The following is a 16,427-nucleotide window of genomic DNA, read 5'->3' on the forward strand; positions in this document are numbered from 1 at the left end:
TTCCCGCTCCTGTTCCCTACCCTACATTCCTGCTCCCGTTCCCTACCCCCCACTCCCGTTCCCATTCCCACTCCCGTTCCCGTTCCCACTCCCGTTCCCGTTCCCGTTCCCACTCCCGTTCCCGTTCCCACTCCCGTTCCCGTTCCCACTCCCGTTCCCATTCCCACTCCCGTTCCCACTCCCGTTCCCGTTCCCACTCCCGCTCCCGTTCCCACTCCCGCTCCCGTTCCCACTCCCGTTCCCACTCCCGCTCCCGTTCCCACTCCCGTTCCCACTCCCACTCCCGTTCCCGTTCCCACTCCCGTTCCCGTTCCCGTTCCCACTCCCGTTCCCACTCCCGTTCCCGTTCCCACTCCCGTTCCCGTTCCCGTTCCCACTCCCGTTCCCACTCCCGTTCCCGTTCCCACTCCCGTTCCCGTTCCCGTTCCCACTCCCGTTCCCACTCCCGTTCCCGTTCCCACTCCCGTTCCCGTTCCCACTCCCGTTCCCGTTCCCTGCTCACCGGACACCGCCCCCGCCCGGGCTTCGGCCGCGGTCTCACGTAGCCGAACCCCACCGCTCTGGCTCCACCAATCACCGCGCGCGACCGCTCTCTTATTTGCATGGCCACGCCCCCACACGGCCCGAGCGTTGTGGCCACACCCGCTCCCGTCGGTCACGCCCACCGCGGGTAACCACGCCCCCTGGCAGTTCCCTCCCAGTGCTCCCAGTTCTTTCCCGGTGCTCCCAGTATCCCTCCCCCTGGGTGGCCGGGAGTCGGGGTTCGCCTTGTCCTTATGCATCTCTGTCGTGCTCTGCGCAGAGGAATCCCGGGAGCTGCTTCTTCCTGCGAGAGCGGCTCTCCTGGGACTGGGCATCCCAGGGCACAGCGCGGCTGCTTTTGGGGTGTTGGCACCTGCCCGGCGATGGCCATGGGGCATGTGGGGGGAGCTGGGGCCGTACTGGTGTTACTGGAGGTTCTGGGAGCCGCCCCGGCCGCCGGGTGAGCGGGGGGGCGAGGTGACAATGGGGAGAGGGGCCTGGAACCCCCAAAACCAAGCACGGGGGAGGGTGGGGATGGGGGGGACGATGAAGAAGGGGCAGAAGAGCTGGGGAAAAGAGGGGGCTGGGACCCCCAGACAGAACGGGAGCAGGGTGGGACACCCAAATTGAGTTGGGAGGGGTCTGTGGATTGGGGGAACGCTGGGAAAGGGAAGGAGGGGGGAGGGAAAGGTGGGGTGGGGATGGAAGAAGGGCCGTTCCAGGGGTGTCCAGCCCTGTCCCCCAGCACCTGAACCCTGGAGCGATTCCCTGCGGCTCGGGAGGGGCGGATCCGCACTGGGGGGTCCCCAAAGCCCCTGCCCATCCCTGGGGGCTCATGGGGGGCTCCCCCCACCCAGCAGCCGGTGCTGCGGCGGCCGTGGGGCAGCGACGGGTGGGAAGGGGAGTCCGGGGTGGGAGCGGGGGAGGAGCGGGAGGACGAGGGGGGAGAGAGAAGCAGGAGGAGCAGGAACAGGAGGGGAAGGAAGAGGAGGAGCCCGAACCGGAAGAAGAGGAGGAGAATCGGGGGGATCCGTCGCCGCTCGCTGAGTCCATAGCTCCCCTGGGCCTGACTGCATCGCATCCCCCCGCATTCCGCCGGTGACCGGGGAGGGGAAGTTCGCCCCAAATCTATCGCGGGATCTCCGGGAGGATTTTTTCTGGGGAGGTGTTTGGAGCTCGCAGATTCCGGAATCGAGTCGCAAATCTATTTCGGTGTCCCTGGGAAGGTATTTTTTTATCTATATGATGAGGGGGTATTTTTGGATCTTGCAGGAGTCCAAAGCTGAGCCGCAAATGCCCCTTGGGGGGATTTTGAGGGGCCCGCGTGGCGATCGTCCGGTACCGTTGGGCGGGACATGGGTTTTGGGGATCCCCGGGAGAGCCGGGGGGTGAAACACGGGAGCCCCCCGTTAACAGAGCTGGGGGACCCCCGGCAGCCTGGAGGGGTGGGGGAGCCTGGAGATGAGTGGGATTCGGGCCCCCTGACCCTGAAAGTGTTCGCAGGGAGAGGGGGAAGCCCCGAGTACTTGGAGGGGGGGGAAGCTGAGGAGGGGGACCATAGGACCCCTAGGAGCCGAAGCAGAATCAGGGGAGGATGACCCCTGAGACCCCCGAAATGCCCCCAGCATCCCTAAGCAGGACTTGGGAGAGGGTATCCTCAGGACCCACAGGCCCCCCAGCAGCCCTGAGAAGAGGGACCGCCATAACCCCAAAGTAAGGACACTGGAAACAGGGAACTCCTGGGAGAGTTGTTTTGGACTCCTTGATTTCTGGAGGTTTTTGTGGACACCAGACCCACGGTGACTTCTAGAGATGGACTTGGACAGCGGAACCCCCAAAGCCAACACTCTCGCATCTTGTTTTTCCCTCCAAACCAGGATTTCCCATTCCCAAACCTTGGCCGGATGGAGGATGAGGCGGCGAGGAAGAGGAAGATGCCCTGGGACCCCCAGGCAGGTGAGGAGGAAGTCCCTGCCCCTTTCCCCCTCTCTCCTGCTCCATCTCCCAGCCCAGCATCGCCCCCGGCTGCAGGACAATTCCGCTGCTGACGCCGTCCTGCCGGGGACAGACTGGGGGGATCTCCTTCCCCTTCCCTCTGGCACGGAGGCAAATCCCATCCTCTCCTTGTCCTTCCTCCCCCAGACAACGAGCTGAGCACGGAGCCCAGGGAGGACAAATCCCTGCGGCAGAACCTGATGGAAGAGGCCGTTTTGAGTGGCTCCACAGTGCAGGAATCCAACAGGGAGGAAAAGCCCTGGAGATCCTGCAGGAGGAGGGGCTGCAAACGTAGCCCAGGGAGCTCTGAGGCAGAAAGACCCACCCTGGGTCAGGAAGGAGGCTGGAGATCCAGCCAGAGCTCGGAGCTGGGGGTCCATGAGCATCTTCATGATGAGGAGAAGCCCTACAAATGCTTGGAATGTGCAAGGAGTTTCAGCAAGCGATCCCGCCTGGTCCGCCACCAGACAATCCACACCGGGGAACGGCCCTATGAGTGTGGAGAATGTGGAAAGGGCTTCAGAGACACCTCCGACCTGATCCGCCACCAGACAGTCCACACCGGGGAATGGCCCTATGAGTGTGGGGAATGCGGGAGGTGCTTCAGCATCAGCTCCCACCTGATCACCCACCAGAGGATCCACACTGGGGAACGGCCCTACGAGTGTGGAGAATGTGGGAAGAGCTTCAGCCTGAGCTCCAGTTTGAAACGCCACCAGAGGATCCACACTGGTGAACGGCCCTATGAGTGTGGGGAATGTGGGAGGGGCTTCAGGAAGAGCTGCCACCTGATCCGCCACCAGATGATCCACACTGGAGTACGACCCTACAAGTGTGAGGAATGTGGGAAGAGCTTCCGCGACAGCTCTGGCCTGATCATGCACCAGACAGTCCACACTGGGGAATGCCCCTACAGGTGTTCAGAATGTGGGAAGAGCTTCAGCCAGAGATACAGCCTGACCTCCCACCAGAAGACCCACACCAGGGAGAGGCCCTAAGAGTGTCCCAAATGTGGGAAGAGCTTTTCACAGAGCTGTCACTTGACCCAACCCCAACAGAGCCACCAGTAAGGGAAGCCCTGTGAGTCCCCTGAGTGCAGGAAGAGCTTTGTGTGCTGTTCCAACTCCATCCCCCTTTGGAGGACCCCTGTTAGATGATGCACAGTGACCCCCCTTGGGCAGAGACTTGGTGATCCATGCTCCTGGTGATCCGTGTTGGGATCATCCTGGCTGGTGGTCTCCACATCTGCCTGGCTCCCTGTGGGCACCTGGACGCAGCAGGACAAAAATTCACTGGGATGCAGACTGACATCAGGAATTCATTTGGGACAGCATTTTCTTTTTAATTTTGACCCCAAAACCTCTCACCTTTTGCATCCAATAATTTCTTCTGGTGGCATCAAGAAATACTGGATGGTCTTGGAGGTCTTTTTCAACCTAAATCATTCCATAATTCTAATTCTCTCTGGCCCACAGGCATCTTCCACAGCCAAACCGTGATGGACTGGGGCAAAAAGCAAGATTTTGGAGACAATGGAGTGGAAACCTCTCTAAAAAAGGTTCTTCCCACCCACCCAAGCACATGGATACTCAGCCAGCATGGACACTTAAATCCTTTTATTTTAGCCTTGATTTTGTTTTCATTCTTCTTCATCCCTTCACCCAACATTGGGGTAAAAATAAAGACATTGAACTAACACATGGATGGGGATATGGAAGGGGACGTGGGGGACACAGGCATGGATGGGAACATTGTGGGACATGGGTGGGGACATGGTGGGGACAGGGACATGGTCATGGGTGCAGACATGGCTGTGGATGGGGATATTGAGTGTGGGGGGTCAGACATAGATGGTGACGTGGGGGTATATGGCCATGGATGAGGACGTGGGGGACGTAGCCATGGATGGTGACAAGTGGCCTAGGGGACAAGTCCATGGGTTGATATATCCATGCCATGAGGTGTCCCGTGACCAAGGACAACACATCCCCACCACCACCATGATGACACTGTCCCCTTCATGCTACCATTTATTCCCCACTCCTCCCCTGGATGTGACACCTGCCTCACGGGGTGTCCCCATGTCCTGGTGACCCATGTCCCTCAGGCCACTCCTGGCAGTGGCTCCAGCAGCAGCCAAAGCCCGTTTTCGGCACGCAGGATCAGCTCGGGCTTGCGGCGTGGGGGTGGCCTCGCTGTGTCCCTCCGCAGCACGAACCGGGACAGCATCAGTGCCACCACCACCTTCATCTCAGCCATGGCGAAGCTCTGCCCGATGCAGTTCCTGCCACCACATCTCCACTGTCACCCCACTATGAACCCAACCAGGGACGAGGGTGGCACTTCAGGACACTCCTGTCCCCACCCCACCACGTACCTGGGGCCAGCAGAGAAGGGGATGAAGGACGATGGGGACCATCCCTTGCTGTTCTCTGGGCTGAACCTCAGGGGATTGAACACCTGGGGTGACAGTGTCACGCTGAGGGGACACAGTTGTCACCACTGTGGTGACAGGGATGCCTCGTAGGGTGGCCTTACCTCAGGCTCGGGCCAGAGGTCTGGGTTGTGGTGGGTCCTGTAGATGCTCATCAGGCAGGTGACCCCTGGTGTGATGGGAATGACCACTTTAGGGACAGCAGATGAGGGTGGGTGGTGACATTAGGGACACCCTGGCCATGCCATACCCTTGGGGATGATGCGGCCATCACGCAGGGGGATGTCCTCGGTGCAGCGCCGGGACACAGCAGTGACAGGAGGGTGCAGCCGCAGACTCTCCTTGATGCACATGGTGGTGAAGGGCAGCTGGGACAGGTCCTCCCTAGGGACAAGTGGGGGTGGCACCATGTCCCCGAGCCACGTGGCCGGAGGTGGCCTTGGGGACATCTCACCATTCAATGTCCGCAGCGTCCCGGCCAGCCAGGAGCTCCTGGACCTCCTGGCGGCACCGCTCCTGGTGCTCAGGGTGGCCAGCCAGGTTGTAGAATAGCCACGCCAGGCCACTGGCCGTGGTGTCGTGGCCTGTGGGGACATTGGATGAGCGAGGGGACACCAGAGTGGCTCGTCCCCAATGGCACCTGGGAGCTCGTGCTCACCCTCAGACATGAAGGTGTCAGCCTCAGCCGCGATGTCCTCATCGGACAGAGTGTGGCCGTTCTCGTCCTGCAGGAGTGAGATGAGCCATCGGCCACCTGGGACCACCAGTCTATGACCAAATCCCATCCATGGCCACCACTGTTCACCCATGGCCACCACCATCCCACTGGCCACCACCTTTCTGGTCAGTGCTGCCCATGGCCACCACTGTTTTCCCCCCTTGGCCACCAGTATATGCCCAAACCCCCCCATGGCCACCAGCATCCCACTGGTCTATGACAAACATTTCCATGGCCACCGCCACCCTCTTGACCACCTCCATGCCCCCATGGCCACCACCCCTGACCCCCCAGCCCCACCTTGGTGAGCAGCAGGAGGTCGATGAAGTCCATGCTGCGTCCCCGGTGGCCATCCAGCCAGGCCTGGTGGCCCAGGCGGGCGAGGGCACGGCGCCGGCGCTGCACCACATCAGCAGTGAAGGCATGGACAGTGGCGCAGGCACGGGCAAAGCGCTGGCCATCAGAGGAAAGGCTGTAGAGCCACCACGGGTGGAGAAGTGGCTGGAGCTGGCGCCGGACCACCAATGAGCTCAGCTCCAGGATGGCCTGGATGTACTCACTGGGCTGCCTGCAGGAACCAGGGACAGTGGGGGGACACTATGGCCACCAGGATGGCCAACAGGGAGGATGGCAGGGCCATTGTGCCACCGGAATGGCCAGTGGGGACAATGGTGGGACCAGGATGGCCAATAGGGACAATGGAGGGGCCACCATGGCCCCCATGAGGGCCAACGCGGACTATGGTGGGGCCACCGTGGTCACCAGGATGGTCAACAGGGACAATGGTGGGGTCACCACGGCCACCAGGATGGTCAGGTGGGACAGGTGACACTCACTCCTGGCAGTGGCTCTCGTGGCTGAAGATGCACTTCTGGAGTGTGTCCAGGGTGAGGAGGCTCAGGGGCTGCAGCACCTCCAACCCCACCGGCCCCCCGCCGGCTGCTACTGTTGCCACCCCCCACTTGGCCTGCGGGGATGGACTGCATCAGGGAGGGAACAGGGAGGGGACAGGGACAGGGACAAGGGATGGGGACCGGGGGGGGCATTGGGGGTGGGACAGGGGGCAGAGTTGGAGTGGGGGTGTGGGACAGGGATGGGGTGATGAGCGAGGGGTGGGGTTGGGGTTTGAGGGCAGGTTTGGGTTTGGGGTATGGGACAGTAGAGGATTTGGGGTACAGGACAAGACTCGGGGTGCAGGACAGGACTCAGGGTGCAGCAGTGGGTACAGGACAGAGTTTTGGGTGCAGGACTCAGGGTTTGGGATGCACGTCAGAGTTCAGGACTTGGGGTTGAGGTCAGGATTTGGGGTGCGAATGGGGACTCGTGCGCATCTCGGATCTCTCACGAGCAGCACGCGGGTGCTCTGGTTGAAGATTCCCAGGTAATTCCGAAGCACAGTCCCCGTGGAAGGCGGGCGTCAGGAGTCGCCGGTGCCGCGCCCAGCGCTGCCCGCGGCTCAGCAGCAGCCCCTCCCCTGGGGGGGGACACCGGGGTCCGCCAGGGGCACCCACGGGGGTTGTCCCTGTCCCCTGCTGCCCCTGACCCCTGTGACACACCCAGATCCATCCTGGGGGCACCCAGAGGGGTTGTCCCTGTCCCCCGGTGCCCTGTCCTGTGTGACACACCCGGATCCACCGGGGGTACCCAGGGATTCTGCCCCCAAAACCTGCTGTCTCCTCCCCTGTGACATCTGTACCCACCAGGGGCACCCAGGGGGGCTGTCCCTGTCCCCCGCTGCCCCTGACCCCTGTGAGACACCCAGATCCATCCTGCGGGCACCCAGGGGGTCTCTCACGTCCCCCACTGCCCCTGTTACACACCCGGATCCATCTGGGGAGGCACTCAGGGGTGCTGTCCCCACCCCTGTGACACCCAGCTCCATTCGGGGGGCAGCCAGGGGTGGTGTCCCCACCCCAACCCCCCCCCCCCCCCCCCCCACTCACCCAGCCAGGGCTTGAGGAAGCTGTAGAAAAGTTCGTCCTTGGGAGCCACAAAGGCTGTGGGGGACAGAGACGGGGTGGGCAGGGGTTCACTGGGGTGGCATCAGGTCCCCTGGGTGGGGACACTGGGGGTGGGGCCCCCCTGTCTGCACCCATAACCCTCAGGTGGGGACCCCGGGGTGGGCACCCTCTCCCAGCACCCATGGCCACTACATGGGGGGCAACCAGAGGCTGGACATGGTGACACCTTTGGGTGGTCTTGGGGAACCTCAAGGACAGATTGGTGGCCACTATGGGGCGGCGTTTGGCCTGGCCATGGTGACGCCTCTGAGGACCTGTGGGGTTGGGTTGGTGGCCACTGCCCAGGCACTGCCAGGTCTCTGTGCCAGCTGTGGTGACACCCGTGGGTGGCCCTGGGGACCCATTGGATGTCCCATGTCCCACCTGAGGCACTGAGGAGTGGCCGGAGGGTGCTGGGGTGGAAGAGACGCAGGACAGGCAGCCAGGGAAGTCCCCACCAGAGGCAGCCGTGACGGTACCGGGCCACCAAGGCGTCCACCTGCTGTAGGCCTTGCTCCGTACCCTGCCCCTGGGGACAGCAGCGGACATGTGTGTCATCAGGGGCACAGACAGGCTTGGGGACACATGTGTCTTCAGGACACTGCCAGCCCTGGGGACATGTGTGTCTGCCTCCTCTGTCCCCTCACAGGTGCCACTACCCCATTCTCACTGTCTCTTTGCCAGTGCCACAACCCCGTCCTCACTGTGCCCCCAAGTGCCACCACTCCATTCCTCCTGTCCCCTTGCCAGTGCCCCCACCCCGTCCTCACTGTGCCCCCAAGTGCCACCACTCCATTCCTCCTGTCCCCTTGCCAGTGCCACCACTCCATCCTCACTGTGCCCCCAAGTGCCACCACTCCATTCCTCCTGTCCCCTTGCAGGTGCCACCACCCCGTCCTCACTGTCCCCCCAAGTGCCACCACTCCATTCCTCCTGTCCCCTTGCAGGTGCCACCACCCCAGGTGCCACCGGCCGTGCCCTCACCATGCCGGTGTGTCCCAGCAACCAGTTGCGCCAGGGTGGGATGGGGAACTTGTTCAGCTGGCGACAAGTGGCCCGGAATCGGGTGACAGCCACCAGCGCATCCCAGAGCCACCGCAGCAGCAGGGCCACCACGAAGGTGCCCAGGGCCACCGCGCCCAGGGAACCTAGCGCCGCGGCCACCGCCATGGAACCGCTCCTGCGGACAGGCTGGGGACAGGGCAAGGGTCGGGCGCGGGCGGTGTCGCCCGCGGGGTCACGTGGCCCCGCGCTGGGTGTCACCGGATGCCTCCAGGTGGCTTTTGTCGCAATGCGCGTCCTGGTGGCAGCGTCCCCTGACACGTCCTGGTGGCATCGTGTCCCCTCCCCTCCGTGTGTCCCCGTCTCACTGTGTGTGTCCCTGTCCCCACATGTGTCCCCGTCCCCCTTCCGTGTCCCACTCTGTGTCCCTGTCCCCCACCCCTGTGTCCCTGTCCCTCTCCACGTGTCCCCTGTCCACTGCCGTGTGTCCCTGTCCCCCCCGAGTGTCCCCGTCCCCATCTTCCCCGTGTGACCCTGTCCGCTTCTGTGTGTCCCTGTCCCTCCCCGTATGTCCCCTGCCCCCCGCCCCCCCCCGTGTCCCGCAGGGTGTCTCCATGTCCCGCAGGATGTTGCCGTGGCTGTTCCTTGCGCGGAGCATCTGTGCCCGTCCCGGAACACGTAGGGACATGCCACGACACCCCGTGACACCTTTTGACCTCTGGTTTTGTCTCTGGTCTTTTCTCCTTGGTTTGGGTCCTTTCCACCTCTTTTGGGTCCTTTAACTCTATTTTGGGTACTTTCCCTTCTTCTATGTCTTTTCCCCCCGTTTTCGGTCCTTTCCCCAGTTTTAGGTGCATTGTTCAGATTTTGGGTCCTTTCCCTTAATTTTGGGTGCCCTCCCCCTGCTTTGATGCATTTTTGGGTGTCTTTCCCCCCTCAACCCCCTCCCCACCCTTCCCCTCACACACCCTCACCCCCTGCCCACCCTTTTTCCCCCAGGTGTCCCCACGGATGTCCTCCACGCCACATGGACTCCATGGGTGACATCATGGATGTCCTCGAGTCCCCAGCCCCGGGGCTCCCCCGTCACCACCACGGCACTGGGGCAGGTGCTGGAGCACCTGCTGGAGCACTCTGGAGTGCCAGGCCGTGCTGGGCAAGTACCCCTGGGACCTCCCCAGCTCTCACTCCTGGGCAGTGGCAGCTCCTGACCAAGCTCCTCTGCCGTGACCCCGCGACACTGGACACTCAACGGCTCCACGGTGGCCCTCAGTCCCCTCCTCGCCAGCATCGAGATGGGGCTGAGATCTGGAGGATTTGGGTGGCCTCTCCCCAGCCTCAACCCCCTGCTGATCCTCTCTTCGCTGTCACCACCACCGAGGCTTTGGGGACATCTCTCCTGGTGCCGACAATGGGATCATGCTGGGACCCAGCGGCTGCTGGGATGACATGGGGAACTGCCAAAATTACATCTTGCAGGGCCTCCCATCCCCTGTCCCTGATGCTGTGGCCACTATGGATGGGGTGGTCCTGGGGGTGTGACTGGCCCGGGAGCCCCTCCTGCTGGCCAAGCTGCTCTGAGGCTACTGCAGGACCAGCAATGGCTTGGAAATGAGGAGATTCCCCAGCAGTTACTGGCACCGGGATTTCAGGGTGCTGGTGGGGCCAGGACAGCTGGAGAAGGAGAAGACAAAAGGAGGTTTTGGGGGTGCTGTGGGTGCTGTCACTCACCTGGCATCTCCTGAGGGATGTGAGGACACAGCAGGTGGTGACCATGGCTCGTTGGGTGTCACAGGAGTTCAGCGAGCACTACATGGGTATGGGCAGGGGATGTCACCCCCTAAACGGGGTTGTCACCACACAAATGGGGGTTGTCACTGCACAAATGGGGTGGGAGGGTGTGGGAGGGGACCCCAGGTGGGTGGGGTGGGGTCACTCTGGTGGGCAGGCACTGAGAGATGAGGGCAGGGACAGGTGGCTTGGTGTGGTGGGACATCTTCGGGTCCCCTGGGTGGTCACCACCATGTCCCCTGGATGGCCACCACCATGCTGCCTGGGTGGACACCACTGTGTCCCCTTGATGACCTCCACCATGTCCTCTGTATGGCCACCACTCTGTCCCCCAGATGGCCACCACTCTCCCCTCGGTGATGGTCCCTGGGTGGCCACCACTATGTCTCCATGGCCAATACTGTTGTGTCCCCTGGACACTGGCCACCTCATGTCCTGGCCAGAGGACACTCTGAGCAGCCCCTCCCCGTCCCCTCAGTAACTCCCAGGAGGACCCTCCCACATCCAGGCTGAAGGTCCCTCAGGTGTCCCCACGTGTCCCAAAGGACCCATTGAGCCCCTTGTCCCCAGGTGGACTCTGCCATGTCCCCAAGGGCTCATGAGACACATGGAGCCCCTTGCCCCTGCAGAGTGCCTGGCCATTGTGCCCCGCTGCATGTGGGGGGCCCGTCCCTGCTGGGGCACCCTGTAATTGCTGCAGCTCCTGCTGGGCTCCATGTTCCTCCACCACACCCTGGAGCCGACACGGCCATGCCAGAGCTTCTGCCCCTGTGCCCGTGCCACGAGGGACAGGCAGAGCTTTCACCAGGACACCCGCACCTGGGACGACATTGGCTGCAGGTCATTGTCACCCCTCAAGGGAGCTGTCATTGTACCCTTGTGGGCCCTGTCACCCCCTGAGAGACCCGTTGCCTCCCAAGGTCCCCATCACCCCCTGCAGTCACTGTGACCCCTGTGATCCCTGTCACCCACTGTGGTCCCCATCACTGTCCCCTTGTAGTCCCCACCATTGTCCCCCCACTGTCCCTATCACTGTCCCACTGTGGTCTCTGTCACCCTCTGTGGTCCCTTTCGCCCCCCATGGTCCCCTTGTAGTCCCTACCATTGTCCCCTCCATGATCCCCACCATTGTCCCCATCAGGTCCTTGCAGCTTCGTGGTGGGCTCAGACGGATACCTGTACGAGGGTCGGGGGTGGCGCTGGGTCGGTGCCCACACCAAGGACTACAATACCAAAGGCTTGGGCATTGGCATCACCTGGGACTTCTCGGCCACCCTGCTGGACCCCGACACCCTGGCCCTGGTGCAGGACGAGCTCCTGCCCTGTGCCGTCCACTCTGGCCCCGTCCGGCCAGACTTCACCCTGTGTGGCCACCGCCAGCTCAGCCATGCCAACTGCCCTGGCAACGCCCTCTTCCAGGAGATCCAGAGCTGGCCCAGCTTCCAGGGCTTGGGGTGGGTGTCCCAGTAGGGTTGGTGGGAGGGGGTTTGGAGTGATGATGCTGGGACTGACTGTGCCCTGTGCCATGCTCCATGGTCATGTCCCGTGCCATGTCCTGTGTCCTGTGCCATGTCCTATGCCCTGTGTCCCGTGCCATGCTCCACAGTCATGTCCCATGTCCCTGTGCTCTCTAGCTGTGCCCCGTGTCTTGTGTCATGTCCCATGTCCTGTGCCATGCTCCAAGGTCATGTCCCAACCCACGGCATGCCCTCTATCCTGTGCCATGTCCCACGCCACACTTCACACCATGCCCCACGCCATGCCCCAGGCCATGCCCCAAGCCGTGCATGGCTGCCTCATTCTGTCACCGTCACCATTCCTGTCACTGTCCCCATCACTGCTTCCTTCCTGCTGCTGCATTGGCCAATCCCCGGGTTAAAACCCTCGGCTTCCCTCGGGGCCAGCATGGCATTGCCCAGCCCTGGGCCTTGCTGGTGGCTGCCCAAGGTGTCCCCCAGGGTGGGGGGTGACATTGGCACACAGCTGGCACACACCTGGTATCAGGGCTGGCAGTGGGGCTGGCACCCACCTGGGACCGGGGTGGGGACTGTCCTGGATCAGGGCTTGGCATTGCGGCACCAGGCCTGGGAACTGAGGCTGGGAACTGGGACTGGGGCTGGGGAGTGGGGCTGGACACTGAGGCTGGGCTGTGGGCAGTGGGACTGGCCACCAGTATTGGGCACTGACACTGGGGACTGGCAGCTGGACTGAACAATGGGGACAGGCACTGAGGCTGGATGCTGGCACTGGGCACTGGCACTGGATATCAGCACCAGGCACTGGGACTGGACACTGGGAATGGACACTGGGACTGGGCACCAATACTGGGCAGTGAGGCTGGACACTGCGGCTGGGCATCGGCATTGGGCACTGGCACTGGGTGCTGGGGCTGGACACTGGCACTGGGCACCAGCACTGGGCACTGAACCAGGAGCAGGATAAGCCCCTCTGCCCCTTCTCCTTTGTCCCCCTGAGCCCCCCCTTTGCCTACCCAAAGCTTGGCTGCACCAGATCCTGGCATGATTTGGCACCTTTGGGGGATGTTTCCCACAGGATGAGGGGTGGTCTGGCAGTACTGGGTGTGCTGACTCTGGTCCCCCCCAGACCCAGATGAGAGGACCCCCTGGGGGGCTGCCAGAAGCCCTAAAATGAGACCTCCCCGACCTCCTGTTGCAGTGGGGATACTGCAAAACGCCTATATCAAACCAGGAGTCCCGTGGAAAAGAAACAAATATATACGGACGGATTCTTGCTAGATGTTTCAGAGATGTTTATTTCCCCAGCCGCATGGCCGGGCTCGGCCGAGAGACTCTGCCACAGTCACAGGACCCGAGCTGCTTTGCCCGCGCAGGGGAACACAAACCAACCCATGGGGAACGAGGCTGAGCAGGGGCAGGGAAACCCCGTGCCTCCCTCAGGGCTCCCAGGGCTACAGGCGGGGGGAGGAGACCCCAACATCTCACCCGTTTTATTTTAATAAAAGGAGAATGAAGACAACTGGATAACCATAACAAGAACTGTTTCAAAACAAAACAAGCCACCCTCCTGAGTCTTTAAATGTCCAAACAGATTCTCTGGAACATCTTAGGGCTGACAGAAGGGAGACAGAACTCTCTGGACATGCCTGTGGGGAAACTGAGGCAGGAGAGGGTTCAATCTCTTCCCTCCCCCTTTTCATCCCCCCATCGGCATCAGAGAGGAATTGTAGGGGAAACAATTGGCAAAGGCAGGGTTTTGTGAGGGGAACCATGGATGAAAAAACGGATTGGGAATAAACTGGGGATAGGGTAAACTTAGGAAAGGGTTCATATTGGGTATAGGGTAAAAGGGGAAATTAGGCTGTGGGTAGGGAAATTGCTGGAATGGATATTGTTTATAATTTTGTGCATAACGGCTGCCTTTGACGGGAATACCTCCAGGCCCAGTAACATTCGCTGCTTGTAAACCCTTCTTTCCTTGCACTATATCAAATTGAACAACTTCCCCATCTCCTACACTTTGCAGGTAATTTTTAGGGTTATTCCTTTTAATGGCAGTTCTATGGATGAATAAATCTTCCCCTGTATCATCTCGTGTTATAAATCCATAGTTGTTTTTTACATTGTACCATTTCACAGTTCCTGTGACTTTTGTTGCTAGAACGTCTCCCATCACGTGCTTGCGTGTCTGTCGTGGGTGCCGGTCCCGCATGGCCGCCGCCTCGCCGACTCCGACGTCTCGGTCAGGCCCCCGCGCCGCGGCCGCTCTGTGCTCTCTGCACAGCCCCGCTCCAGCGCGTGTCTGGGCTCTGCGCGGCCCCGCGCTGCCATCGCCGCCGGCCCCGTGCCCTGCGAGTGGTTCCGCTCCGCAAACTCCACGCCGCTTTGAGAGCGGCCCCGTTTCGGCTCGGCGCTGCGCTGCACGGCTTCTCGTGTCGCTGTGGAAACCGCCGCTTCTCCCTGCATAGGGCTCTCTGAGCCGTATGCACAGAGCGGGCTTCCACGCTGACCTCCGCTTCCTGGCTGCTCGTGGCCCACGGCACCCGTGGCGCCTGCGGCGTCGCTCCCTCACTCGCGGTCGGGTGGCCGGGGACCCCGAGGCAGGGATGGGGTCCGCGATAAGGCGCGCGCTCCCGAGGGGGCCGGGCGCATCCAGCGCAGGCACCTCCACCGGCACGGCTGCAGTCATACACTCCTGGGATGGCGGCCGCGCGGTCTCGGCCACGGGAGAAGTATGATCTTCTGCTTTAGGGGTAATGGGACCATACAAATGCTCCTCAAGAGCGTCAGTGATTATAAAGGATCCACGGACAGCTTCTATCGCTCGTCCATCCCTTAGCTTATCGCAGATCTCGTTCCAGAAACACTCCTGATGATATCCAGAAGGTTTGATATCAAAAAGGAAGTCTCGGGAAATATAGGGGAACTCTTTGAAAAGCCACATAAAGAAGTGTTCAAGATCTCCCGGTTCAAATACTTTTTTGTTTTGTTGTTCAAGGATTCCTTTTACTTCTAGATACATTTTTTTCTGTGGCTCAGAGAGCCCCATTTCCCACGATTCTTCCATAGTCCAGATATGCAATAGCAAAACAAAACCAAGAAGAGGAATCCAAAGTTTCCAGGGTTTACTCACACAAATCAGTCGCGGGGATCGTTCTGCTCGCAATCTTCCACCATTATGTTGCAGTGGGGATACTGCAACACGCCTATATCAAACCAGGAGTCCCGTGGAAAAGAAACAAATATATACGGACGGATTCTTGCTAGATGTTTCAGAGATGTTTATTTCCCCAGCCGCATGGCCGGGCTCTGCCGAGAGACTCTGCTCTAGTCACAGGACCCGAGCTGCTTTGCCCGCGCAGGGGAACACAAACCAACCAATGGGGAACGAGGCTGAGCAGGGGCAGGGAAACCCCGTGCCTCCCTCAGGGCTCCCAGGGCTACAGGCGGGGGGAGGAGACCCCAACAACCTCCCAGTCCAGCAACGCCAAGGTGGGCACCCCCCACCCCTGATCCCACCCCCCAAGGGTGCTGGCCCCAGGGGTGACATGGAGCTGTCCCTGGCCCCTCCTCCAGGTGCTCTTATGGAAGAGTCTCCTCCAAGAGAGGAAAAGTTACAGTGGCACCAAAGCTCACAGAATCACAGATTTAACTGGGTTGTAAAAGGCCTTTGAGATCAAGGCCAACCTATGACCTAACACCACCTTATCAACTAAACCATGGCACTGAGTGCCACATCCAGTCTTTTTTTATACACCGCCAGGACCGGTGACTCTACCACCCCCCTGGGCAGCCCATTCCAGTGCCCAATCACTCTTTCAGTGAAGAATTTTTTCCTAATGTCCAGCTTCAACTCCCCCTGGCACAGCTTAAGACTGTGTCCTCCCATTCTGTCAGTGGTTGCCTGGGAGAACCAGCCCCACCTGACTACAACCTCCTTTCCAGGAGCTGTAGAGAGTGATACAGTTGAGACAGCGGTGACGGTCCTGATGGCAAGAGTTGCAGGACAGCACGGTGGAAGGGGTCCCAGTGACACTCTTGTCCCCACACAGTCCCTGTTTGGGGGCCCCAGTGACACTACTGTCCCTGCAGGGTCTCCACCGGAGCCATTTGGGGGGGTGGGCGGGTGCTGGGGCAGTCCTGGTGACAATCCTGGTGACAGTCCTGTCCCTGCAGGTTCACCACCGGAGCAGTTTGGGGGGTTCCGGTGACACTGTTGTGTTTGCAGGGTACTTCCAAATGCAGCCAACAGGAGAGTTCCCGGCTCACAGGGGCCCCACTCACAGGGACTTTGCTGCTCACCGCTGCTGCGGCCCAGCACAGCTCCAGGGGGCTCCTTTGGCACCCCTGGGGTGGCCTTTAGTCACAACAAGGTTTCATCCTGGCCCCACTTGCGATCTGCTGCTTTCTCTGCTCACAGGCCCTCCATGCTGACATCCCATGTCATCCTGGGGCTCTTTCATCTTCCAAAGACATCTGAGGGCAGG

At 61.1% G+C, this 16,427-nt stretch overlaps 1 protein-coding gene and 2 pseudogenes across 1 annotated transcript; 2 read left to right on the plus strand and 1 right to left on the minus strand.

Moving 5' to 3' along the window:
- Positions 1-1,544: 1,544 nt before the first annotated feature.
- LOC138102183 (zinc finger protein 70-like) lies at positions 1,545-4,213 on the plus strand. The gene is made up of 3 exons (XM_068999938.1): positions 1,545-1,748; positions 2,400-2,478; positions 2,665-4,213. The coding sequence occupies exons 2-3, from the start codon at positions 2,427-2,429 to the stop codon at positions 3,513-3,515; spliced, it is 903 nt and encodes a 300-aa protein (XP_068856039.1). The 5' UTR covers positions 1,545-1,748; positions 2,400-2,426; the 3' UTR covers positions 3,516-4,213.
- On the minus strand, positions 4,119-8,858 carry LOC138102174 (ultra-long-chain fatty acid omega-hydroxylase-like; annotated as a pseudogene).
- A 102-nt stretch (positions 8,859-8,960) lies between these two features.
- On the plus strand, positions 8,961-11,932 carry LOC138102157 (N-acetylmuramoyl-L-alanine amidase-like; annotated as a pseudogene).
- The last annotated feature ends 4,495 nt before the right edge of the window (positions 11,933-16,427 follow it).

Source organism: Aphelocoma coerulescens, unplaced genomic scaffold, assembly GCF_041296385.1.
Source record: "Aphelocoma coerulescens isolate FSJ_1873_10779 unplaced genomic scaffold, UR_Acoe_1.0 HiC_scaffold_63, whole genome shotgun sequence".
NCBI lineage: Eukaryota > Metazoa > Chordata > Aves > Passeriformes > Corvidae > Aphelocoma > Aphelocoma coerulescens.